Source organism: Odocoileus virginianus, chromosome 1, assembly GCF_023699985.2.
Source record: "Odocoileus virginianus isolate 20LAN1187 ecotype Illinois chromosome 1, Ovbor_1.2, whole genome shotgun sequence".
Classification (NCBI taxonomy): Eukaryota; Metazoa; Chordata; class Mammalia; order Artiodactyla; family Cervidae; genus Odocoileus; species Odocoileus virginianus.
In genome coordinates this window covers 5,500,501-5,524,271 of record NC_069674.1, presented here as the reverse complement: position 1 = coordinate 5,524,271, position 23,771 = coordinate 5,500,501, and the positions used below count along the sequence as shown (strand labels likewise).

The following is a 23,771-nucleotide window of genomic DNA, read 5'->3' as shown; positions in this document are numbered from 1 at the left end:
ATGGAAGTGAAAGAAAGCCAATAAAGGAAAGTGGAGTGGGTCACAAAAGACGAGCAGCATGGCTGTAAATTTCATTCAAAAGCTCCAGGGAGTTACAAGCTTATTTATCAAGGCCTCTGCCAATACCTCTTCAGTGCCTGCGTGGCTTAGAGGCTTAGTCTTAGTACACTGTTCTGTTTGTAACTCTGGAAAAATGGTACAGGTTTCTGCAAAGCAGAAATAGAGACACAGACATAGAGAACAAAGTATGGACACCATGAGGGGAAAGGGGGGTGATGGAACGAACTGGGAGATTGGAGTTGACATATATACACTCATGATTGATACTGTATTATAACATAGGCGACTAATGAGAATCTAGCGTAGAGCACAGGGAACTCGACACAATGCTCTGGGGGGCCCTGAACAGGAAGGAAGCCTAAAAAAGAAGGGATATACGTATACCTATAACTGATTCACGACACTGTTCAGCAAAATGAACACAACATTGTAAAGCAACTACACGCCAATAAAAATTATATGTAAAAAAAGCATGCAAGTTGAAAATTAAGTTTTGATTAGCAATGCTCTCCTTCAGTGGTCCTAAATACTGTTCAAAGCTTTTTATTTATTGCTTTAAACAACAATTTACAAGATTTAAAAAAAAAAAAAAGCTTCCTTATCCCCAGCAGCTCAGAACCTTTTTGCCCTGTTCTTTCTTCCCTAAACTTGATGGGTCAAAGCTCCTGCTTTCTGGGTGCTGGGAAAGGCTCTTTGCAGACACGGTGACACGGGCTTGGGAGGGGGCAGAGGAAAGGATGGCTCAACCATGACTGCCACCGAGAACATGAGGACACACGCAGCGTCTTAGGTTTTCAAGCAGAAGGATGATCCACAGATGAACCAAGAGGAACTCACTCCGGCATCTGTAGCGTGAAGGGGCCGCCCGCTGTGCCTGTTGCTTCTCCCCCAAACTCTCCCTGCCCTTGGTCTGATGACTGTGACCGTGTCAGAGACAGGGAACTGAGAAAAATCAGTGGTGGTGGTAGTGGGCGGGGGAGGTCAGAGACACTCAGGCTGTGTTACTGCTGCTGATCCACTCTTGAAAAGGAAATTGTTCCCACATTTAATCTCAGGAGAGCTGCCCAAATTGTAGGAATTACTCGGGAAATACATGAACAGGTCATAATATTTTCTTTTTCTCCTCATGTGCTGTGTCCTGGGGCTTTCTTTAGAAAAGAACAGCCGCAGTTTTATGCTCGTCAAGGGCTCAGAGCCCGAGGAGTCAGAGGCCCCATCTCAGGGCACCCTTGACTTGCCACGGGAAGGAATCAGCCCCGTGAGGATGAGACAACCCGCTGATTCCTCCCGGGAGGCGTTCACCGTCTGGAAGCCCTCACTCCTCACGGCTGCGCCCTCATGCGCTCCACGGAGAACTGCTGGGGTGCAGAGTGGAGAAGACATCCAGACAGCCTCTGCTGGACACAACGTCCCCCGAGAGGCGGGCGAGCCCGGGCCAGGAGGGTGTGTTCCGGAGCGGACACTGGAGCCTAAGCCCGGCTCTCACACGTGAACGTGGTTTAAAGTCCAGCACTGGCTGCACTGTTTGCCAGGCCCAGGGCAAAACTAGAATCGAGCATCTCACGATGACACGACAGGGCACTGCACCAGGAGTGGGCCCTTCTGAGCAAGGGCCACGTGTCCCTGGGGGCTCAGACCGTAAAGAATCGGTCCGCAGTGAAGGAGACCTGGGCTCGATCCCCAGGTGGGGATGATCCCCTGGAGGAGGGCTTGGCAACCCACTCCAGCATTCTTGCCCGGAGAATTCCACGGACAGAGGATCCTGGTGGGCATCTGTTCATGGGGCCGCAAAGAGTCGGACACAACTGAGCGACTAATACTCTTTCCCGTGTCACTGCGTAGGTCCCACAACATGCAGCCACCAGTGCCTCAGTGTCCCCATCTGTAAAATGGGACTCATAACTACCTACCTCAGAGGGCTGCAAGGAATATGCATGTTACTATACATAAGGCACCGACACCAGCATCTAACAAGAACTTGAGAAATGACTACCACATCCCCATACAACCTACACTTCACGTCAGACCATCTCAACACATTACCCACATGTGATGAAAATACAGTCCGCCAGTTCTCTGTGATATGGTCCAACAGACAAACCCAACTTTATAAATCTGGTTAATAGCTACCTGCCAATGATGACGTGCTTTTTAAACCCTGGGATTTTTTTTTTTTTTCAGTGAATAAACTATAATGACTGAAAACTCAGGCTAAACCTATAATCTTGGTAGTACCATATTGTGCTTCATTTTTGTGGTTAAGTTTAAAAAATGATAAGTACATCATTGTTTATCATGACCACAGAGAAATATAAATGATGTGCTGTCTGATGAATCAAGAAAAACGAACTAACTAGCAGTTTTAAACAGAGGACAGGGACTTCTCTGGTGGTCTGGTGGCTAAGACTCTGTGGTCCTGATGCAGGGGGCCCCGGGTTCAACCCCTGGTCAGGGAACTAGATCCCACATGCTGCAGCTAAAGACCCCACATGCTGCAGTTAAAAGAGCATGCATGCCCCAACCAAAGCCTGGTACAGTCAAATATATCAATATTAAAAAAAAAACACTAAAAAATTAAAACAGAGGACAACACAAAATATGCTATTAATACATGTCAATGAGAAAAACAGTTTATTTCTCATGCAAGTATCCTTAGGCCAACAATATATTTAGATGAGCAGAAATCTTTGAAGGACCAGACCCATTTATAAGGATCTGAGTAAAGGGATGCCAATGTCTTGGAGAGTGTCAATGAGGAACATGTGATGCTTTAAAAAAATTTTTTTTTAATTTATTTTTATTTAAAAATATTTTTGGCCATACCATGCAGCTTGTGGGATTTTAGTTTCCCAATCAAGGATCAAACCTGGGCAGTGAGAGTGCAAAGTTCACTGGACTGCCAGGGAATTTCCTGAGAAAGATGCTTTTTAACTAACCTACAGCTAGCATCACTAAACATCTAGAACATTGCTGTGATCATTCCATTAATGTCTTTTCTGGTGTAGATGAACAGGGAGCTGGTTTATATTATTTCGACTGCGGCCCTTCTGTATTAAAGGACCAAGCTGGTAATAAGACACAGAATCTCCTAATGGGTTCTGCTGATCTTCTAAGTCAATCCAGAATTTAATTCAATAAGGCTGGAGGGGAAGAGAATGAGATAGGATGGTTAAAGAATTCCTGGTTCCACAATGAATTGCATGAAGGCTCTGCTTGACTTTTGACTCAAGTAGTGAAGGGACTTGGTGACCCAGCAAGCAACCTGGGTCTAAGCCAACCTGTTACAGTGCTGTTTTTTTTTTTTTTTTTAATATTTACTTATTTGGCTGCCTCGGATCTTAGTTATGGCACAAGAGATCTTTGTTGCGGGATCTTCTGTTGTTATACAAGGACTCTCGTTGTGGTGCCCGGGCTTAGTCGTTGTGGGGGATGGAACCCGTGTCCACTGCATCAGAAGGTGGATTCTTTAGCCACTGGACCACCAGGGAAGTCCCTCCAGTGCTGTTTGAATGGAAATAAAATCTGACCTGATTCTACGAGCTCAACTGAACATATTTATAAATATCAGCACAAGTTGATCTTCTCGCACTGGTCTTGGTGGTTTATTTAAAGCAGGCTCTTTCCCTCTAATTTTGTTCTGAATAGACCTTCTTTCATTATTTGTGTTTGCTTTGTCCAGGCAGGATAGTCCCTGCTCTACTGCTCTTGCTGCCTCCTCCCTCTGTTTCTCAGAAAAAATAAATTTAAACTGGCTTTGCTTTGTTCAGGGGAGGCTGTGGTGTGTACACCCTTCCATTTAAAGTCAGGCCAACAAGCTAAATGCTGACCACACGCTAAGTCCTGCGGCTACTGCCTCTAAAAGCCTTTATGTTTGCTTTCACCCCCTTATAAAAAGGCAGGGGATGAGGATTTGTGCTGACGTTAAGGCTTTCCCCTCGTCACTCAGATACCTTAACACAGGGGTCCCTGCACGGTCACTGACCACGTCTGCAGATCTAAGGCGCACAACTGAATGCACTTGGTGGTTGGGGCCAAGTGGGAAACAGACATTTTCTTTAATCGCCCATTTGTGAGAGGAACGAGTGGACCGGCAGTGTGACAACAGTCCCATCCGAGGAACCGTGTCCTGACTGCGCAAGGGTGTAGGGTCTTTTTAAAATGCTTTTTCTCTTTGATTGGGGTATAGCCGATTAACAATGCTGTAATAGTCTCAGGTACACAGCAGAGGGACTCAGCTATACATACACACGTATCCATTCTCCCCCAAACTCCCTTCCCATTCAGGCCGCCCCTTAACACTGAGCAGAGTTCCCTGTGCTAAACAGCAGGTCCATTTTAAATATAGCAGTGTGTACCTGTCCAACTCAAACTCCCTAACCCTCCCTTCCTTTCCCCAGCACAAGGTTTTGAACCACTAAGGCCAGGTCTCTTGTTTGAAAACCATTTCCTTGATTATTTCAGCACGGAGTGCTACATACAGCTTCATGGAGGGGCCTCCAAGGAAAAACCCTGAAAGAATTAAGTAGATATTTTCCACCAGCTATGTTCTACCACGTTAAACATAACCAGTGAGAAATTATCTCTGCAACTCATTCTTACATCCTGAAAAGATAAACAATATTGATATTATGACCCAATTCTAGGGCCATGAAATGTGGGTAATGAACACATGAATTGGTATTTGGGGATCCCCAAAACCAGTCTTCATTGCTGGACATAAGAAACATGGAAGGCCAGACTCAGGAACATGGAATGAGGACAGATCTTAAGGTAAAACATGTTCTTTTCATCCCCCTGCTCACCTGACCCTCAAACTAGCTGCTGAGTCTCAGGCAGGCAAATAGCTTGAAACTCTTCTGACCTCCAGACACTGATGTATTCTATATTCATATTCAGTGTTTTGGGCTTCCCGGGTGGCACAGTGGTAAAGAACCTGCCTGCCAACATAGGAGATGCAAGAGACCTGGGTTTGATCCCTGCGTCGAGGAGATTCCCTGGAGAAGGAAATGGCAACCCACTCCAGTATTCTCACCTGGGAAATCCCAGGGACAGAGGAGCCTGGAGGGCTACAGTCCACGGGGTCACAAAAGAGACAGACACGACTGAGTGTCTGAGCATGCACACACTCAGTGTCTCAAAGAAATCTGATCACTAGTAACTCTATTGAAATTGCATTACTTTGTATACAAATATCAATGTGGTCTCTGTCTGAGGGCTTGGGTGTGTTATATACGTGCTCCAGGCTATCTGTGGCATCTGCTGTTTACTATACCAGACCCAGCAGTGTACTTCACAATTCAAATAGTTTAAAACACGCTAGCGTTGTGCACCAGTAGTCATGTACGGATGTGAGAGCTGTACCATGAAGAAGACTGAGTGCTGAAGAACTGATGCTTTCAAGCTGTGGTTCTAGAGAAGACTCTTGAGACTCTTCTTGGACAGCAAGGAGATCAAACAAGTCAATCCCGAAGGAAATCAACCCTGAATATTGATTGGAAGGACTGATGCCGAAGCCGAAGCTCAATATTTCGGCCAGCTGATGGGAAGAGCCAACCCATAGGAAAAGACCCTGATGCTGGGAAAGATTGAGGGCAGGAGGAGAAGGGGACAACAGGATGAGATGGTTGGATGGCATCACTGACTCAATGGACATGAATGTGAGCAAACTCTGAGAGATGGTGAGGGACAGGGAACCCTGGTGTGCTGCAGTTCATGGGGTTGCAAAGAGTCAGACGTGACTTAGCAACTGGACAACAACAACAAATGTTGTGGAACCATCAAGTTTTACAAGCAGGAGACTTTTTAAAATGTCATCATCCTAACAACCAAACTATGGAAACCAAAGACAGGGGCCTGACTATATTATTAATTAATATTAATATAATATTAAGTGAAAAGCTAAGTTGCTGCACAGTCTATTTTTATATCTATGTATAAAGAAACAACACAAGCCAAGCAAAGACTGCTACGCTACCATTTAACTGTCTTGAAGTGGTAGGACTACAGGAAGTTTTTGTTCTCTTCTTTATGCTTCTCTTTATATCATTAGAGGAATGCTTTTATACAATATTACCCTAATTGTGGTAAAATACACATAAAATTTACCTTAACCATCTCTAAGTTCACAGTTTGTAGTGTCAAGTACATTTATCTTGTTATGCAACAATTTCCAGAATGCTTCTTCTTAGAGGAATGGTATTTTAAGGGAGAATAATTCTCCAGATGCACCTAATTTTTAAAATTAAAAGCAAAGATAGTACACGGAATGGCTTAATCAGGCCAAACCAAGATCACTGAATAGTCTTACCAATTTGCGAATGAAAACATCACAAGCAATGGACTTTTAACTTGCTTTTGAGACACTGTGTGGAGAGGAAAGCATTAGCCGAGATGTAAAAATCGTATTTGAACTTACCCTCTGTGGTTCCTCAGAGGACTTTTTATTGAACTACTTGCTTCAATTTCCCTTTCTGTAAATAAAATATCCTCTGATTTCATCATGCTCAAGATGAGCAGATATTATTCTTGGTTTAGAGTTTCATGCAAAGCCTCGTGGAAAACAGTGGAGGGACTTCCCTGATGGTCCAGTGGTTAAGACTCTGTGCTTCCACTGCAGGGGGTTTGGGTTCGATCCCCAGTTGGGAAGCTAAGATCCCACACACCATGCAAGTGGAGCAGCCAAAAAAAAAAAAAAAAAAGTGAAAAAAATGTTATAACACACACCCCCTTGAAACAGGTTTACTCCAGCCCTGCTGGAGAATTTGGGCATCATGCACTAACTGGGCAGGCACTCCATTCTCAGAGAGATGCCAAGGAAGGCCTGTGCTAAACCTTTCTTCCCCGATTCCAGCAGCCAATTCCCACTGAGTCATTAAAGGCACACTGTTAATACTGGTGTTACGGTCTGTGTTACTGTTGTACCAGTGGTACTTTACCAGCCGAAGTTAATGCTTTTCTAAATACCGTGAGTTAGGGACAGTCTTGGTCCTGAGCTAAAGGAATTCCCATCTAAATGCAAATCAAGACAGGCCGGTTGAGAATGCATGATTAGGTACAGTAATTTTTCCACCATTGAATGCTCAGCCCTTAAAATGCATTTTTGTACAACTGTGTTGGTGAAGTTCCCTTATGGGACGAAACTATGTTTTCTTCCCGGCACCAGCAGCTACACAGGTAAAGATGTTCAGAATCTTGAGTCCTTTGACTCAATAAATGGTGAATAAATTGAACAAAGAGTATCATTTTTCTAACCTCTCCTTCTCCACCCCAGACTCTATATCCAGGCCCCTGACAACTCTATCTGATGTTCCAAAAGAATCAAAGAGAGAGTGACCCAGGTGGAACTTCATCCCCAGATCTATTTCCTCTTCCTAATTTGATGACATGGCCATCCATTCTTTCATGCCAAAACCTGGAGAGTCACCCTAGACCCTTCCTTCCACACGCCACGTTATCTCTTAGATTCTTTTATAATTAATCCCTTCCCCCAAATCTCTACTCCTGTGGCCTGAATTCAGTGCTTGGCCATCTCTTACTGAACTCTTGTAGCACTTTCTTGACGGATCAGCTTGCTTTGTCTTTCTCCCGTGAAATCCAACCTCCAGCTCATCACTGGAGTCATCCTTCTATTAAAATGCAAGCCTTACCAATGCACTCCTCTGAAAACCACTGCCAGTGTGGCCAATGAGAAGTTAATGATGCTCGGGACTTCCCTGACAGGCCAGTGGTTGAGACTCTGCTTCCAAGGCAGGCGGTGCGGGTTCGATCCCTGATCAGAGAACTAAGATCCCATGTGCCACCGAAAAATAAAATCATAAAAAAGAAAAGTCTATGATGCTCACGTGTGCTGCTTGTGTCAAATTTGATCATTTCTTAACTCAAAGAGATTAAGGGGAAGAATAAGGGCCCTTCCATCTTTAGCTCACACTATTTCAAACATCCCCAGTTCAGTCCAAAAGCAGATTGCATCATGTTATAGTGCTCAGAGGGGCAGGAAAATTTGAACCCTTCAGTCCCAGCTCTACAGGACTATTTGCTGGTTTGTCATCTTTTTGACCGTTCTAATTTCTGGGCCTCTTGCGGGCGGAACTGGTGACTAACCCACCCGCTCTCCCCAGAGGGACACACCCCATGCATTTGGTGGGGGCAAAGCTCCACGGCCTCTCTCTTGCCTTTCTGGAGACCAGTCTCGTTCTGCCACTCTGCATAGGATGTCTTAGCAACAAACTGAGTGGCAGCAAAGGGATCTGGCACAGATTAGTCAGAAGCTGGCTTTTATTTTTCCTGAAAAAAGGCCAGGAAGTAAATATTTTGCAGGCCACCCAGTCTCCACTGCAATTACTCACCTCTGCTGTTGATGACAACAGCGAGAGAATGTGCGTAAATGAATAACTGTGGTCACATGCTAATAAAACGTTCATGACAAAAACAGGTTTGGTCCATGGGCCAGGGGGTGCCCATCCCCGAGTGAGGGATGTAGGCTACGATGCTGAGTCAGTGTGTGGTGGACAAGGCTGCAAACTCTGAGACTTCTTAGTGATAAGACAGTAAGAATGTGGGTTTTGGAACCCAGTTGCCTTGGTTATAATTCAAGGCTAGCTCAGGAGTCTTTGGGTCACTTTACCCAGATTATCTCAGTTGATCTTCATCATGATCCTGTGAGGTAAGCCCCACATTCCTCTATAACAGAAACACGGGGAGAGAAGCCATGAAAATTCAGCAGCTTGTAACTCCTTTCACCAGCGTACGTCCATGCTCAAGACACACCTGTCTTTTAGAAGAAATGCCCTTCTAGATGCCCCCTCCAGCACAGTCCTTACTCATGACTCCTCTTCACACCAAACTTCCTGACAACATGGTCCACATTCTCCATCCATCCTCTGTCATCTCATACCCACTCAGCCACCCTCTGCAAGCTGGCTTCTGCCCCCAGCTTCGCAACATCAGTGACGGGAGACCCTTTCTTCAGCAGAGAGACGTCTAGTCTGTTATTCAGGTGATGTTCCTCATACCATCCCATGTGAGGGCAAAAGATGACCGTGATGGACTCGGCCCCTGGGTACAGGTACTTTTTGTAGATTCCCGTGATAAACTCCAGTGAACAGCCCAACATTTTAGCCATTGCCTCTGCCAGGCTGAAGGCAGGGGTGCTCCCCCAGGGTGCGCCCTAAGGTGGCCACTGTCTTGATGGCAGATTTAACCACGAGAACCGTTGGCTCCATCAGTCAAGACAGTCAGATAATCCACCACTGGAAATTTACATTTTTTACCCCACACTTGCGTCTCTGGGACCACAGCACTGCCGTGTGCAAGGTGGTGGGACCTGTGAGTCTTTCAAAACCGACCTGCCATCTGTTAGGTTGTGACCCAAGAGTAAAGAAGTGGGAGGTGCCCCTCAGTGCTTTAGCTCAGGGTCCTGGTTCTGTAGGACTTAACTTCTTGCTGGGAGATTCTCGAGAGGGGGCATTTATCAAGCTGTAAAAAAAAAAATGCCGAGGGACTTCCCTGGTGGTCCAGTGGTTAAGAATTTGCCTTGCAATGCAGGAGACATGGGTTCAATCCCTGATGGAGGAACTGAGATCCCACAGGTCATGGAGGCACTAAGCCTGAGCACTGAGACTCCTGAGCCCATTCGCCACAACTAGAGTCTGTGCACCACAAGGAAAGATCCTGCATGACGCAATGACGTTTCCATGTACTGCAACTAAGGCCCGAAGCAGCTAAATAAATAAATATTAAAAAAAATGTTGAGGTAAGAAGATCCACCATCTTCTCCTTGGAGCTCGGCTACCCTAGCTGTTCAGTTGCTCAGTCGTGTCTGACTTTTTACGACCCCGTGGACTGTAGCACGCTAGGCTTCTTTGTCCTTCACTATCTCTTGCAGTTTGCTCAGACTCATGTCCATTGAGTTGGTGATGCCATCCAACCGTCTCGTCTTCTGTCATCTCCTTCTCCTTGCAGCTATCTTCGGGGAACAGAGTAAATGAGGATCCTGCAGACTCAGGCCACAGCTCAGGAAACGCACCAAGTTCTCAGCCAAGTACATCTCTCTTACTGGGGCTCTGCCTTCTTTCCGCTCATCCAGTCATGATTCCAACAGTGCAGGAACCCAGGAACAATGCCAGTTATGATACCTTTTCCTGACAGCTGGGAGAAGAGATGTTCCCTGCCTGCCTCTTCAACACACAGGCGGCACTTGTCCGAGCTCCAGCTCTCATGATAACCAACCCCATCATGAATCAGGTCTCTTTGCAGCTCCTACTCCTTGACCCAATGTGAATTTTTTCAAACTATTTTTAAATTATCTAATCTGTTGTGAGTAACAGATGATGAAACTGTTAGTTTCCCATTCTTGGGCAGACAGTCTTAACGTCAAGACCTTATTAGGTTATAACTTGCTATTTTACATGGCAGACGGGAGTACAAAATAAAGTAGTAAATAGAAAATCTTTACTCCTTGATGTCAAGTGATCTGAAATAGTTCCAGATGTTTAAAGGGCTGCTGATGTTTAAAAAGGGGCCAATTATTCCAAATAGCAGTCTTGAAAACTGGTTAGCAATTTCTTCCCAAATAGTCAAACTAGAAAAACAAGGGACCTTGGAGAGTGATTTGTGGGGAGAATGACCAGTTTTTAAAAAGAACCCAAAGTTCCTGAGTTTATTATCTTTTCTGAATCTACTGAGTTGTTTCTTCCCACATACATGATCAAACAAGTATTAGGTACCTTTTGATATGTAACAGATCACCCCAAAACTCAGTGGCTTAAAACAGTAACATTTTAATATCTGTTATGGACGGAATTGTTTTCCCCCTGCTCTCCAAATTCATATGTTGAACCTCTAACCCTCAACGGGCTTTTATTTGGAGATAGGACTTTTAAAGAAGTAATTAAGGTCAAATGATGTCATAAGGGTGGGCCCCTGATCCAATAGGATGGGGTCTCTGTAAGAAGGAAGAGACACCAGAGGTGTGTGTGTATGGAGGAGAGGCCAAGTGAGGACCCAGTGAGACAGCGGTCATCTATATCCAAGGAGAGAACCGTTAGGAGAAACCAAACCCGCCCTGAACTTGGACTTCTGGCCTCCAGAACCGGAGAAATAAATCTCTGCAGTGTAAGTCACCCAGTCTGTGATAGTTTGCTACGGCAGCCCTAGAAGACTAGTATGTGATGTCTGATGGTTTCTGCGGGTCAGGAGTTCAAGAGCAGCTCAGTGGGTGGTCCTGGTGCAGGTATGGGCTGGGGCTGTGGTCTCATCGGAAGGCTTGGCCGGGGCCGGACGATCCACTTCCATGGTGGCTTATGCCTGCTGCTGGGATGTTGGTGATGGTTGTCAGCTGGGGCCTTTAGTCCCTTTCCCTCTGGGCCTAAGGAAACCTCTTTGATTCAGTCTCAACCAGTCATCCTGAACCCTCTCCTTCAGTTTAGTTACATGCCAACTATACACACTAACTATATCATAAAGAGAAATATGACAGCACTTATTTTCAACTGTCAGAATTTTGGTGTCATAAATTCTAAAAACAGGGACTTCCCTGGTGGTGCAATGGATAGGAATTCACCTGCCAGGGCAGGGGACGTGGGTTTGATCCCTGGTCTGGGAAGAATCCACACGCCAGGCAACAGCTGAGCCTGTGGGCCACAATTAGTGAGCCCGCGCTCTGCAACAGGGGAAACCGCTGCAGTGAGGAGCCCACACCACAATGAAGAGCAGCCCCTGCTTGCTGCAACTGGAAGAAGGCCTGGGCCCAGCACTGAAAACCCAGCACCACCATAAATAAATAAATAAAATTATACAAGAAATATAGAAATAAATTGGAAAAATAGGGAATAAGTCCATGTACTAGAGGCTGTGATGCACAGTTGAGGGTTAGGGGTGCTGAGCCATCACGTGGTGGGAAACCCAGTGTAACTTACTGTCAGCTCTCCCTGGTTCCTCCATATCTGTGGTCACGCATCCAAGGATTCAACCAACCTTGGGTTAGGCAGTACTGCAGGATTTACTACCAGCAACAATCTGCATCCAAGTGGACCCATGCAGTTCAAATCTGTGTTACTCTAGGGTCACCTCTACCACTCTGGTCCCCTTGCAACAATGAAGGATTTTCCCCTGGATGCTGGGAACCTGCCAACAGTCGACCCTCAACTATCAGCAAGGACAGTCCTTGGCTAGAGAGGGCTGCCTTGCCTGGGGTGGAGCCTCTTCCAGGACAGCTGCCATCTAATGACCGGTGATGAGCATGTAAAGGTCTGGCTCCTTCGGTCCAACTTGGGGTCACTGGGAGGTGCTCCCCGAGGTCTGGGGAGGACTGTGTTGAGACGGCACCGCATTGTAGCTTCTCTCTCTGCCCATCCTCCTCCCTCCTTTCCTCCCACAGGTGTCAATCCTAAGAGGACAGCCCGATAAACATCCTGCACAGGAATCTCTACCACAGAGCCTCTGTTTCTCCAGGAACACAAACTGCAGCAGTCTGCTTAACAGGAAGTTACTCTCAGCGAGGTACGGCATCTAAATTAGACTCCTTAAATATAGATACATGAGCCTTTAGACTCAAGCATGTCACGTGTTCACCTGCAGACCCAGCTGCTGGAATCAAGGGATAAGAAAGAAGGTAGATTTCAGAACTGGCCCGCACCCTATGTCCAAGCCTCCTGCCATGCAATGGTCACTTCTGATGTGCTCTGTCGGCCAAAGGAATCCACAGGCCCAGACCCAAGGGGAGAGGACATAGGTTCTACCCCAGGATGGGAGGGGCTACAGAGCCCCGATTCTGAGGCTGGCCTCAGGAAGCCTTGGATGGACCTCCCTGCCGTGGGGAGCCCCATCACGGTCATGAGAGCATGCCCAGTCTACCCGACTGGAGGAGGAGACCGCAAGGAACAGACACAAGCTGTTCTGGCTGAGGCCACTCTGGTCCAGCCAGTCCCCAAGTGACCTGCTAAGTGACCACAGATGGGTGAGTAAGCAGTCGGGGCCGGAAGAACGCCTGGCCCCAACTGCTGACCCACAGGACGGTGAGCTAAATCAATGGCTATTGTCTTAAGCGTGGGGGAGGTTTGTTATGCAGCGGTGGACAAACTGACGCAGGACCCAACCTTGCTGGCCACGGGAATCGAGCAGGCGGGAGAAGAGGGAATCAGAGACTCCAGGCTGCGGCAGGTGTCCTGGGATCCTTGGCCCTGGCGGGCTGGGACTCCAGGCTGCGGCAGGGGGCTGCTGCTAATGGCCCAAACCTGCAACCTCCTTACAGGAACGTCCTGTAAGCATCACCCCAGCCGGCAGGTGCATTTCCCTCACCCAGGGCGTCCCAGAGCTGACAGCAACCATTCCACATAAAGAGGGGGACTTCCCTGGTGGTCCAGTGGCTAAGACTCTGCACTCCCAGTGCAAAGGGCCTGGGTTCAACCCCTGGTCAGGGAGCTAGACCCCACATGCTGCAACTTAAGAGCCCATGTTCCACAACTAAGACCTGGCACGGCCAAATAAATAAAAATAAATATTAAAAAAAAAAAAGCTATAAAAGCCCAGCTTCCTCGCCTCGAGGCAGAGCACCTCCGGGGGCATTTCACACCGCAGAGCTCCCCTGTCAAACGCGAAGGCTCAGCTTCATCTGAAGCCACACCATTGCTTTGCCCCTTCCCTTCCTGGCTCCTTAGACTTTTCTTCTGAGAGCTCTCTGTAATGAATAAACAGGCTTGCATCTGAAGCCCCGTCTCAGGCTCTGCTTCTAGGGACTCTGATTTGAGACACAAGTCAAGGGTGAAATTCCATAGAAGAAAACAGGGGGTGCATGGAGTGACTGCTATAGAAAGGAAATTGGGTAAGTACCGATCACTATAACGCCTGCACACCAAATTTTCTACCCCCTAAAAGACGTTTCTTCCTTTGGTGGATGGTTTAGTCGCTAAGTTGTGTCTGACTCTTTGCGACCCCATGCACTGTAGCCCACCAGGCTCCTCTGTCCATGGGATTCTCCAGGGAAGAATACTGAAGCCATGCCCTCCTCCAGGGGATCTTCCCCACCCAGGGGTGGAACCTGTGTCTCCTGCATGGCAGGTGGGTTCTTTACCACTGAGCCACCAGGGATTCCGGATTCTTCCTTCGGTTCAAGACAAATACCCCCATCACATGCTCCCACCTCCTAAGAAAATTCACCTGTTTCATTCACAAGCATAGGTGGCATGCTTGCTTCCCTCCCCCCCTTTTTTTTCTTTTAAGCCATGCTTTGGTATGTGACATCTTAGTTCTCTGATCAGGAGTAGAACCCACACCTCCTGCATTGGAAGTCTTAACCACTGGACCACCAGGGAAGTCCCTCCTTCTATCTTTAAGTGCTCGCTTCCTACTAACCCAATCCCTCTTGGTGTTTAAATCTATTCCCCTTTAAGGGAACAAACCATCACCTTCATTCTTCCAGCTGTAGCCCCATCTCCTCCCCTTCGAAGCCAGGATCCTGGGAAGAGTTTTCTACACTAAGGCCTCCATGTCTTCAGCTCTTAATCGTTCACCCACATCACACGGCGTCTGCTCCTGACCTTGCCATTGGAAGTACTCCTGCCAAGGTTACAGATGACCTCAGTCCTTATGTCCCACGACCAGGACCGTCACTGACCACGCCCTCCAAATGCGTGATACACCACGAAACACAGTCCTCGTGCTTCCACGATGCTGTGTTTGCCTGGTTTTCTGCCTATCTTCCAGGCAATTCAGAATCCTTTCCTTTGTTTGTCCTTCAAATACCCACGTTTTTCTGGCTCTCTTCTCATCTGTGATACATCTCTCTGGATTATTTCATCTATTATCATGGCATAAGTTACTATTTACATTCTGATGATTAAAAAAATCTTAATTTCCAGGAGAGTTCCCTGGTTGCCTAGTGCTTAGGCCTTTCACTGCTAGGGCCCAGGTTCAATCCCTGGTTGGGGAACTGAGATCTTGCAAGCTGTGTGGTACAGCCAACAAACAAATAAGTAAAAACACATATGCAGAAATCTTAATTTCTAGATCCAGATTCACACATCCAGTGGCCCTTTGGACACCTCCTTTTAATTATCCCCTGGGGACCTTTTTGTACCACCACCAGCTAACACACATGTGTGTGCACTTATACACGTACACACCTGCACACAGCCTGCCTCCTCCTCTGTTCCCTATCCCAGAAAATGCAGCTGCCATCCATCCAGTTCCCCAAGGCAAAATCTTTGGATGCATCCTTGATTTTTCTCTTTTGTCCCCTCAACTAATCAATCACTGCATACCAAATCCATTTCAACCTGACCTCTTAAATAGCTCTTTACATTTTAACACCAGTCCCCTCCCCTTTCCACCGTCAGCTGCCACCAGGCCCAGGTCATTTCACACAGCATCTCATCTGAACTCCTGCTATACCGACATCCGGTCTCATTTCCACACCCAACCACAGGGACATCAAGATGCAGAGTTGATTGTTGCTCTCTCCTTCTGAAGAAAATTTCTACTTCCTTCCTCCGGGATTGGCTTTTCCACTCCCTAAGACTGGACTAGGAATTTTCTCCCATGCACAGTTTCTATCAGATTCTATTATAACTATTTATCTGTCTATACCCCCTTCCCCCTAGTTGGGCTTCCCAGGTGGCTCAGTGGTAAAGAGTCCACCTGCAATGCAGGAGGCATAAGTTTGATCCCTGGGTCGAAAAGATCCCCTGGAGAAGGAACCAGCAACCTGCTCCAGTATTCCTGCCTGGGAAATCCCATGGACAGAGGAGCCTGGCGGGCTACAGTCCATGGGGTCACAAAAAGTTGGATGTGACAGAGAGACTGAACAGAGATAAAATCTCCTTCCTTTTGTTCCGTGAAAGTTGCTCAGTTGTGTCTGACTCTCTGTGACTCTACAGACTGAGCCTGCCAAGCTCCTCTGTCCATGGACTTCTCCAGGCCAGAATACTGGAGTGAGTAGCCGTTCCCTTCTCCAGGGGATCTTCCCAACCCAGAGATAGAACCCAGGTCTCCAGTATTGCAGGCAGATTCTTTACCAGCTGAGCCACCAGAGAAACCCTTTGTTCAGTTAGTTCTGAGCTATTTATCAGACCCCTCCCAAGCATGAAGTGCTGCTAACAGATGAAGAGAACACCATCCCTGCCTCATGAGAGCCACTCACACTTGTCAACCCATCAGCCTTCCCGATCCCAGTTTCTGGCACCCAACAGTTGCTTAATAAACAGTTGCTGAGTAAATAAATGATAAAATGAGTACTTCTACAAAGACGAATTCATTACCCTCATCCCCTTTCTAATTTTAGAATAAAATTCATGGGAACAAAGTTTATAAAAGTGATCTTCATGGTCGATGTTTACAGTAAGCGTCTTTGTATCCCAAAAGGCAGAGGTAAATTATATCTAAATACTTTCAGGCTGATAGAAGCCTTTAAGCAACTCACATTCCTCTATGAAGATTCTGCCGGTAACCAAATGCGTGAAATCAGCCAAGTTTCTAAGGAATTTAGCACAAGAGGACATTCAACATAATCCCATTATAAAGAAACATTGAGATGAACCCGAATCCATTACCAGCCCTCCTGCCAAGGGCTGCTGAAAGCAGAGACCAGGGCCAAACACAGCTGCAGGGGCTGTGACCAGTAAGCTTGAAGGAGCCCCTGGAGGCCTTGGGTGATAAAACTTAAACATGATTAAGGCTCCTGTTTAATGTTCATAGCCAGTGGAACGTTATCTTCCAATTTGAAACATATCATTTCAAAACACAAGTGGGAAATCTCGGGTGATCACCCTGAATTTCTGAAGCTCAAACTGTATAAACATTGTACTGTTGACCGGATCTTTTTTTTTTTAAATGTGGTAAAATATACATATGGGGCTTCCCTTGTAGCTCAGTTGGTAAAGAATCTGCCTGCAATGCAGGAGACCCTGGTTCGATTCCTGGGTCAGGAAGATCTGCTGGAGAAGGGATAGGCTACAAACTCCAGTGTTCTTGGGTTTCCCTTGTGGCTCAGCTGGTAAAGAATCCGTGGGCAATGCGGAGACCCCGGTTTGATTCCTGGGTTGGGAAGATCCCCTGGAGAAGGGAAAGGCTACCCACTCCAGGATTCTGGCCTGGAGAATTCCATGGACTGTACAGTCCATGGAGTCTAAAAGAGTCGGATATGACTGAGTGACTTTCACTAGGCTCCTCTGTCAATGGGATTTCCCAGGCAAGAATACTGGGGTGGGTAGCCATTCCTTTCTCCAGGGGATCTACCCAACCCAGGCATTGAACCCAGGTCTCTTGCATTGCAGACAGATTCTTTGCCATCTGAGTCACCTTGGAAGCACTGCTACTTCTTTGTACATTCATTCTATTAATTTCTGAGAGTTTGATATTGAAACTGCAACTAAGCATCTTTATCTACTTAACAACTGTAATATATTGTGAAACTATATGTAACTTTGTTGTGTATTTACCAAGTTTCCTGTAAATGTGTTATCATATTACCATAGTTTAAAAAATAAAAAAGGTTAAAAAAATATATATCACTGTCTACTCACAATCAGGGGTCAGGGAAGGGGTACTGAAAGTAGACTTAGAACATCCTCTGAATTCTCTCTCATTTAAGCTGGGAAAGGCTGTGGGCTCGTTCTGCGCACAGAACTTCTGAAATCGTGGAAAAACCCCGTGTCTGAGCCTGCACCATCACTTCAAATGATCTAAAGCCCAAACAACCACCTCCGCTTCAAACCAGCGTCTTTTCTCCCATGGGGCTGTCCTGTTAGTCATCCCGGGTCTGGGAGAAGAAGCCGATGCTTTGAACAGATTTCCTCCGTCCCGGCCTCTCTGGCGGTCACTCTTGGCTCCCTTTTCTGGCCCCCTCCTGGCTCCCCGTCAGGTCTCTGGGCCTGCCAGCCTCTCGGCAGGCTGGGCACACGTGGAGGGCAGGAAGCCACGGAGATGCCAGGCTTCCTATCCCTCTGCCTTCAACGGCAGCTCAGGCCAGGGGCTGCTCCTCCTCTGCGGCCCCAGCTCCTTCCTGCCAGGCAGACACGCTGGTCCCACCTCCCGCCGGATGGGGTCCCCTCCCATCCCTCCAGCCCAAGGGGAGTAGCAGCTCCCTGCTTTTGATAACCTTCAGTTACCTCATGATCCCTTTCTTTGGACACATTTGTTCTCGAATCTCTATGACCAAGTCTCTTTGCTAAATGCCCGGGACAAACCTCAAGATCTCTTCTCATTCACACCCAAGTTCACGGATGACCTTCCTCCTGGACCCGGAGCGCTAAGGGGTCTCCTGGTTTTCCCGCCTCCAAGCTCCACCAGATCACCAGCACCCCCCAGACAGCACCCCCAGTTTCCCTGCCAGCTCCTACCCCAAGATACAGTCACACTCCTTCCAGAAGGCCCTATCTCCACCACTCCTGCTGATTTGAACCCTACAGTCACCCAAGTCTTCCTTCCTTACCCTCATCAGTATTTTCCCCTTCCCACCCCCCTGCAGTGTTGACTATTCGTTTCCCACCTGATCCCTACCCAACCTACTTTCCGCTTTGATTTAACTGCTTTATCTGAATGTTATTCTGTTCCCAGTAAGACTGTAAGCCCTAGAGGGCAGAGACAATACCTTACATTTTATCCTTCAGCACTTAAAACAATACTCTACTAAGCTTACATCTAATAAAGTAATCATGGGACAAACAAGGAGAAGACTCATGGTAGGTTCTCTGCCAGACTAACACATCTTCTTTCTTCCCAAAGGCAGCAACTGTTATGATTAGATGGTGTCCCCCCAAAAGCTTTGTGAGGTCCTGACCAACGATACCCATGAAATGCCACCTTGTTTGGAAATCGGGTCTTTTCAGAGGTAATTAAGTTATGAAGAGGTCGTCCTGGGATTTCCCTGGTGGTCCAATGGCTAAGACTCTGTGCTCCTAATGTCGGGGGGCTGGGTTCAACTCCTGCTCAGGAAACTAGGTTTCATATGCCACAACAAAGACTCGGGGCAGCCAAATACATAAATATTTTTTAAAAAGCGGGGCTTCTCTGGTGGTCCAGCGGTTAAGAACCTGCCTGCCGACGCAGAGGACACGGGTTCAATCCCTGGTCCAGGAAGATCCCACATGCCTCGGGGCAACTAAAGCCCGTGCGCTGCAACTATAGAGATGTAGAGACCACACTCCACAAGAGAAGTCACCGCAATGAGAAGCCGACACACCACAACGAAGAGCAGCCTCCTCTCACAGCAACTAGAGAAAGCCCGTGTGCAGCAACAAATACCCAGCACAGACAAAAATAAAGAAATAAATATAAAAAAAAAATCCAGGGACTTCCCTGGCAGTTCAGTGGTTAAGAGTCTGCACTCCCAACGCAGGTGACCTGGGTTCAATCCCTGGTCAGGGAACTAGATCCCACATCCCCCAACTAAGACCTGGCGTGGCCAAGGATACATCTATCTATGTATAAAGCAGCCATACTGAGGAAGTATTAGTTTTTCAGTTGTGTCTGACCGCATGGACTGTAGCCCACAAGGCTCTTCTGTTCATGGGATTCTCCAGGCAAGAATACTGCAGTGAGTTGGCATTCCTGTCTCTGGGGGACCTTTCCAACCCAGGGACAGAACCCACGTCTCCTGCAATGCGGGCAGGTTCTTTGCCGTCTGAGCCACCAGGTTGGACCCTAATCCAATATGAGTGAAGTTCCTATAAGAGGAAAATCTGGACGCAAACAGAGTTCGAGGAAAGACAGCATGTGAAGATGCAAGCATAGACTGGAAGAAAGCTGCCACAAACCAAGAAAACCCTGGGGCTCCAGGAAGCTGGGCAGACAAGGAAGGATCCCCACCCCCCCGCTCCCCCCTGAGACTTCGGTGGGCACACGGTCCTGCCGAAACCTTGATTTCAGGCTCCCAGCTTCCAGAACATGAGATGATGGCTTCCTGTTGTTTCAAGCCCCCAGTTTGTGCGCCTTTGTTACAGCAGCTGCTGGAAACTAACACCACACTGAACAGACTGGTTACATCCATACGCAAAGACTTCAGCGATACGGTTTGTACACCCTTGTTGGGCACGGGAATGATAGTGCATGTCTGTGGTCCCCGCATGAACTAGAGGTGGTGATGGTGGTCCCCACACTTCAGGCCCACGGTGTTAAAAGGCACAGTGTTTAAGTGCTGCCATTAAGCCAGCTCCTCCATTCATATCCACTAGTCCTGATCCTCTGAAGGATGCGAAGACACCTGTTTCACCAACCCACTCTGCTTTGAAAGGCTCACCTTTCCAAGACTGCTTCCCAAGTCAAGTGATGTCAGACTCTAAATCTTAAAAAGCTAGAACAAAATTTCTTTCTTTTTTTTTTTAGAATAAAATTTCTATAAAAAAACAATTTTTTTTTTTTTGCTTTGCCTATGACATTTTACTTTAGTGCCCCAATCATGACAAATTCAAATAAAGCTTTTAATAACTGATTTTTAAAATGAAGCTAAAAGAGCAAAAAAGTTTTCCTGGCCATGTTCCAGAAGCTACTGTTCATTTGATTTCCATTTGCCTATTGTGCTCTTATGAGAGTTTCTTGAACTGCAAGGAGATCAAACCAGGCAATCCTAAAGGAAATAAACCCTGAATATTCATTGGAAGGACTGATGCTGAAGCTGAAGTTCCAATACCTTGGCTACCTGAGGCAAAGAGCCGACTCACTGGAAAAGACCCTGATGCTGAGAAAGACTGAAGGCAGAAGGAGAAGGGGACGACAGAGGATGAGATGGTTGGATGGAATCGCCAACACAATGGACAAGTCTGAGCAAGCTCCAGGAGATGGTGAAGGACAGGGAAGCCTGGTGTGCTACAGCCCACGGGGTCACAAAGAGTCAAACACAACTTAGCAACCGAACAACAACAGCAATTGTGCTCTTGCTACATTTTTCTTAGTTTGTGATTTATGATAAAATACACCCAAGATGTCAGGAGTGCCCAGCCTTAGCTTCAGCTACATCCAGACTCTGCCCTCCCTCCCACGCCTGACGGCCTGGCCCCCAGGAGAAGGCCCAGACTTACAGATTTGGAGGGAGAAGGATGTGTCGGCGATGCTGACGGAGGCCTGGCTGCACTCTGGAAGGAGGACGGGCTGAACCTCTGGCCTGCGTCCAGAGGCGAAGAGGAGGCATAGATGCGATTTTCCAGTCGCTCAGGCTCGTGCTTGTAGGACTCGAGGGGGAACGTGTGCTGCTTGGCCACTTGGGTGGGTGTCGACGGAGAGGAAGAGAGGCCTGGGGCAGAAGAGGAACCACAAAGGGCATGAGCGATTTGCTGACATGGAGGAAAGGGCTCCCAGCTGCAAGTGCTGAGAGTCTCACACAGCAAGAATCTAAATGATTCAATTCTGAATGTTGGGGACAAGCTTGAGTACAATCCTTCTAATCCCTTAGAATTGGTTGTGTCCAGAAATCCCCGCCCCACCCAACCTGAGTCGTGGGCAGAGTCCCCCTTGCCGTGACAGGGACCGTTCAGAAGTTGTTGGGTGATAAGACTTATACACACTTACCAGACGTGATTTTCAAGTTTAGTCCAAGACTATGGGATCTCCCCTCCCTCCCCTACAAAGCATGGTGCCGAGAGCATGTGGAGTGGAGCCCGTAGTCCTTGGGATAAGACATAGGGAAGTTCACATTCAGCAGAGATGAAGGTCAGAAGTCACATAACTATACCAAGGACCAGACCAGACACGCTGTTATTGTCAAAATGTGTGATGTGAAAACCACCACTGTGGCTGTGCAAAGAGCTAGAATCACTGTGAAGATGGTTGCTGGGGTGGCTTTGGGAAGGAGAGGTCTTGCAGAGTGAAGACTTGGATAGGACTGGAACCAGGAAGAAGTGGGTGGGACGCAGGGGACAAAGAACTGGCAGGAGACCCGGACACGAATCTGCCCAGAGTGAGAGGCTGTCCACGTCCACAGGATTTGTGCAATCCTGGAGGCCTGTCTGAAGCAGGCGATTGTCACTCACACCTGTCTGATTACACTGTAAGATCATAGTTATGGCTAAACAGAATCCCCCAAACAGATATGTTAAAGTCCGAACCCCCAGTACCTATGAATGTGACCTTATTTGGAAATGGGTCTTTGTAGACAGAATCGAGCTGAGATTATACTGAAACAGGCTAGACTCTTAACCCCATGTGTAGCGCCCTTATAAGGGGAGAAGACACAAACACAAGCAGAGGAGAAGGCCACATGATGACGGAGGCAGACACTGGAGTGATGTCTCTATGAGCCAAGGAATGACAAGCGCTGCCAGCAACCATCAGAAGCTAGAAGACTGGAGGAGAGTGGTCAAAAGGTCCAAATTTCCAGTGATCAGATAACTAACTACCAGGGATGCAATGTACAAAATGATGACCGTAGTTAACACTGCTGTATGACACGCAGGAAAGTTAGGAGAACTCCTAAGAGCTCTCTCATCACAAGGAGAAAGTTCTTCTTTTTCATTTCTTTTTCTTGTTTCTGTAGAGATGGGGGATGTTAGCTCACTCACTGTGATCATCATTTCACAATACAAGAAATTCAAAGTATCATTCTGTATGCCTTAAACATACACAGTGATGCACATCAATTATTTCTCAATAAAACTGGAAAAAGGAAAAAGGAAGCTAGAGGCAGCCAGGTGGGAGGCTATTTAGAGTCTCAGAGCCCGGTGTGGTCCTGCTGACACGTTGGTTCAGACTTCCAGCCTCTGGAATTACGAGAGAATAAACTCCTGTGGATTTACACCACCCAGTTTGGGCTACTTTGTTATGGAAGCTCTAGGAAACAATACAATAATGCTGCCTGATATTGATTTGTTTCCAAGAGAGGGGGACTCTGGATTTGGGTCCAGTCTCTCACATTTATAGGTAACTGAATATAATTTTTAAATTATTCAAAAATACAACAGGCATGCAAGCCAAAGACGTCAGTAAACATGGTCCAGGGGCCACCCTCTTGCTCCCTCTGACCTTGACAAAGACTGATTGGCCTACAAGCCACGAGCCTACCCTGTGCTGCTCTGTGCCCCGTCCAGACTCTTCCACTCGCCAGCCCTGGGCACCTGTGTTCCTTCTGCTTCCGTCCTCACCCCCCAGACCACCTCCCACCCCCCACTCCTGACTCTGCGGCCCTGTGAGCCTCAGCCCATCTCGCCTGGCCTACCGGTGAACAACAGGCTGCTTCACGCCAAACCAAAACGGGTAAAAGCAGGTGAGCTTCTCGGGCATGCTGAGTTGTTCAGTCATGTCCAGCTCTGTGACCCCGTGGACCGCAGCCCGCCAGGATCCTCTGTCCATAGATTCTCCAGGCAAGAACAGGAGAGGAGATTGCCATTTCCTCCTCCAGGGGATCTTCCCGACCCAGGGATTGAATCGTGTCTCCTGCACCGGCAGGCGGGCCACCCGGGAAGCATGTGTAAGCTGCTCCTCCCGCCCCCACTCATCATCTGCCCGCGCTGGTCCGGGCGGGGGGCAGGTGCGTGGTCGGTGTCCTCACCCAACAGGCAGGGAGACAGGAGGGGGCAGGGCCAAGGCTCAAGCCGGGCTGGAACCTTCCCTCCCACACTTCCTAGACGGGAGCACTGGGAGTAACCAGGTCACTTTCCAGGGACCCCCATGTCCCAGGAGCCACCACGCCAAGCGGAGATCCCAGTCCCCAGGCTGACCAGGGAGGAGCTCCAGGGAAAGCAGGAGGGGGCGGACAGTGGATGACACCCACAGTCCCGGAGGAGAGAGGG

At 47.6% G+C, this 23,771-nt stretch overlaps 1 protein-coding gene across 5 annotated transcripts in view; it reads right to left on the bottom strand.

Annotated features, from left to right (window-relative positions):
- PRKAG2 (protein kinase AMP-activated non-catalytic subunit gamma 2) overlaps positions 1 to 23,771 on the bottom strand; it is a 295,801-nt gene that overhangs the window by 84,138 nt on the left and 187,892 nt on the right. For all 5 annotated transcript variants that reach the window (XM_070452449.1, XM_070452496.1, XM_070452556.1 and 2 more), the window contains one exon: positions 21,069 to 21,280. In XM_070452449.1, coding sequence (XP_070308550.1) covers positions 21,069 to 21,280 — 212 coding nt within the window. The remainder of the gene's footprint in view (positions 1 to 21,068; positions 21,281 to 23,771) is intronic.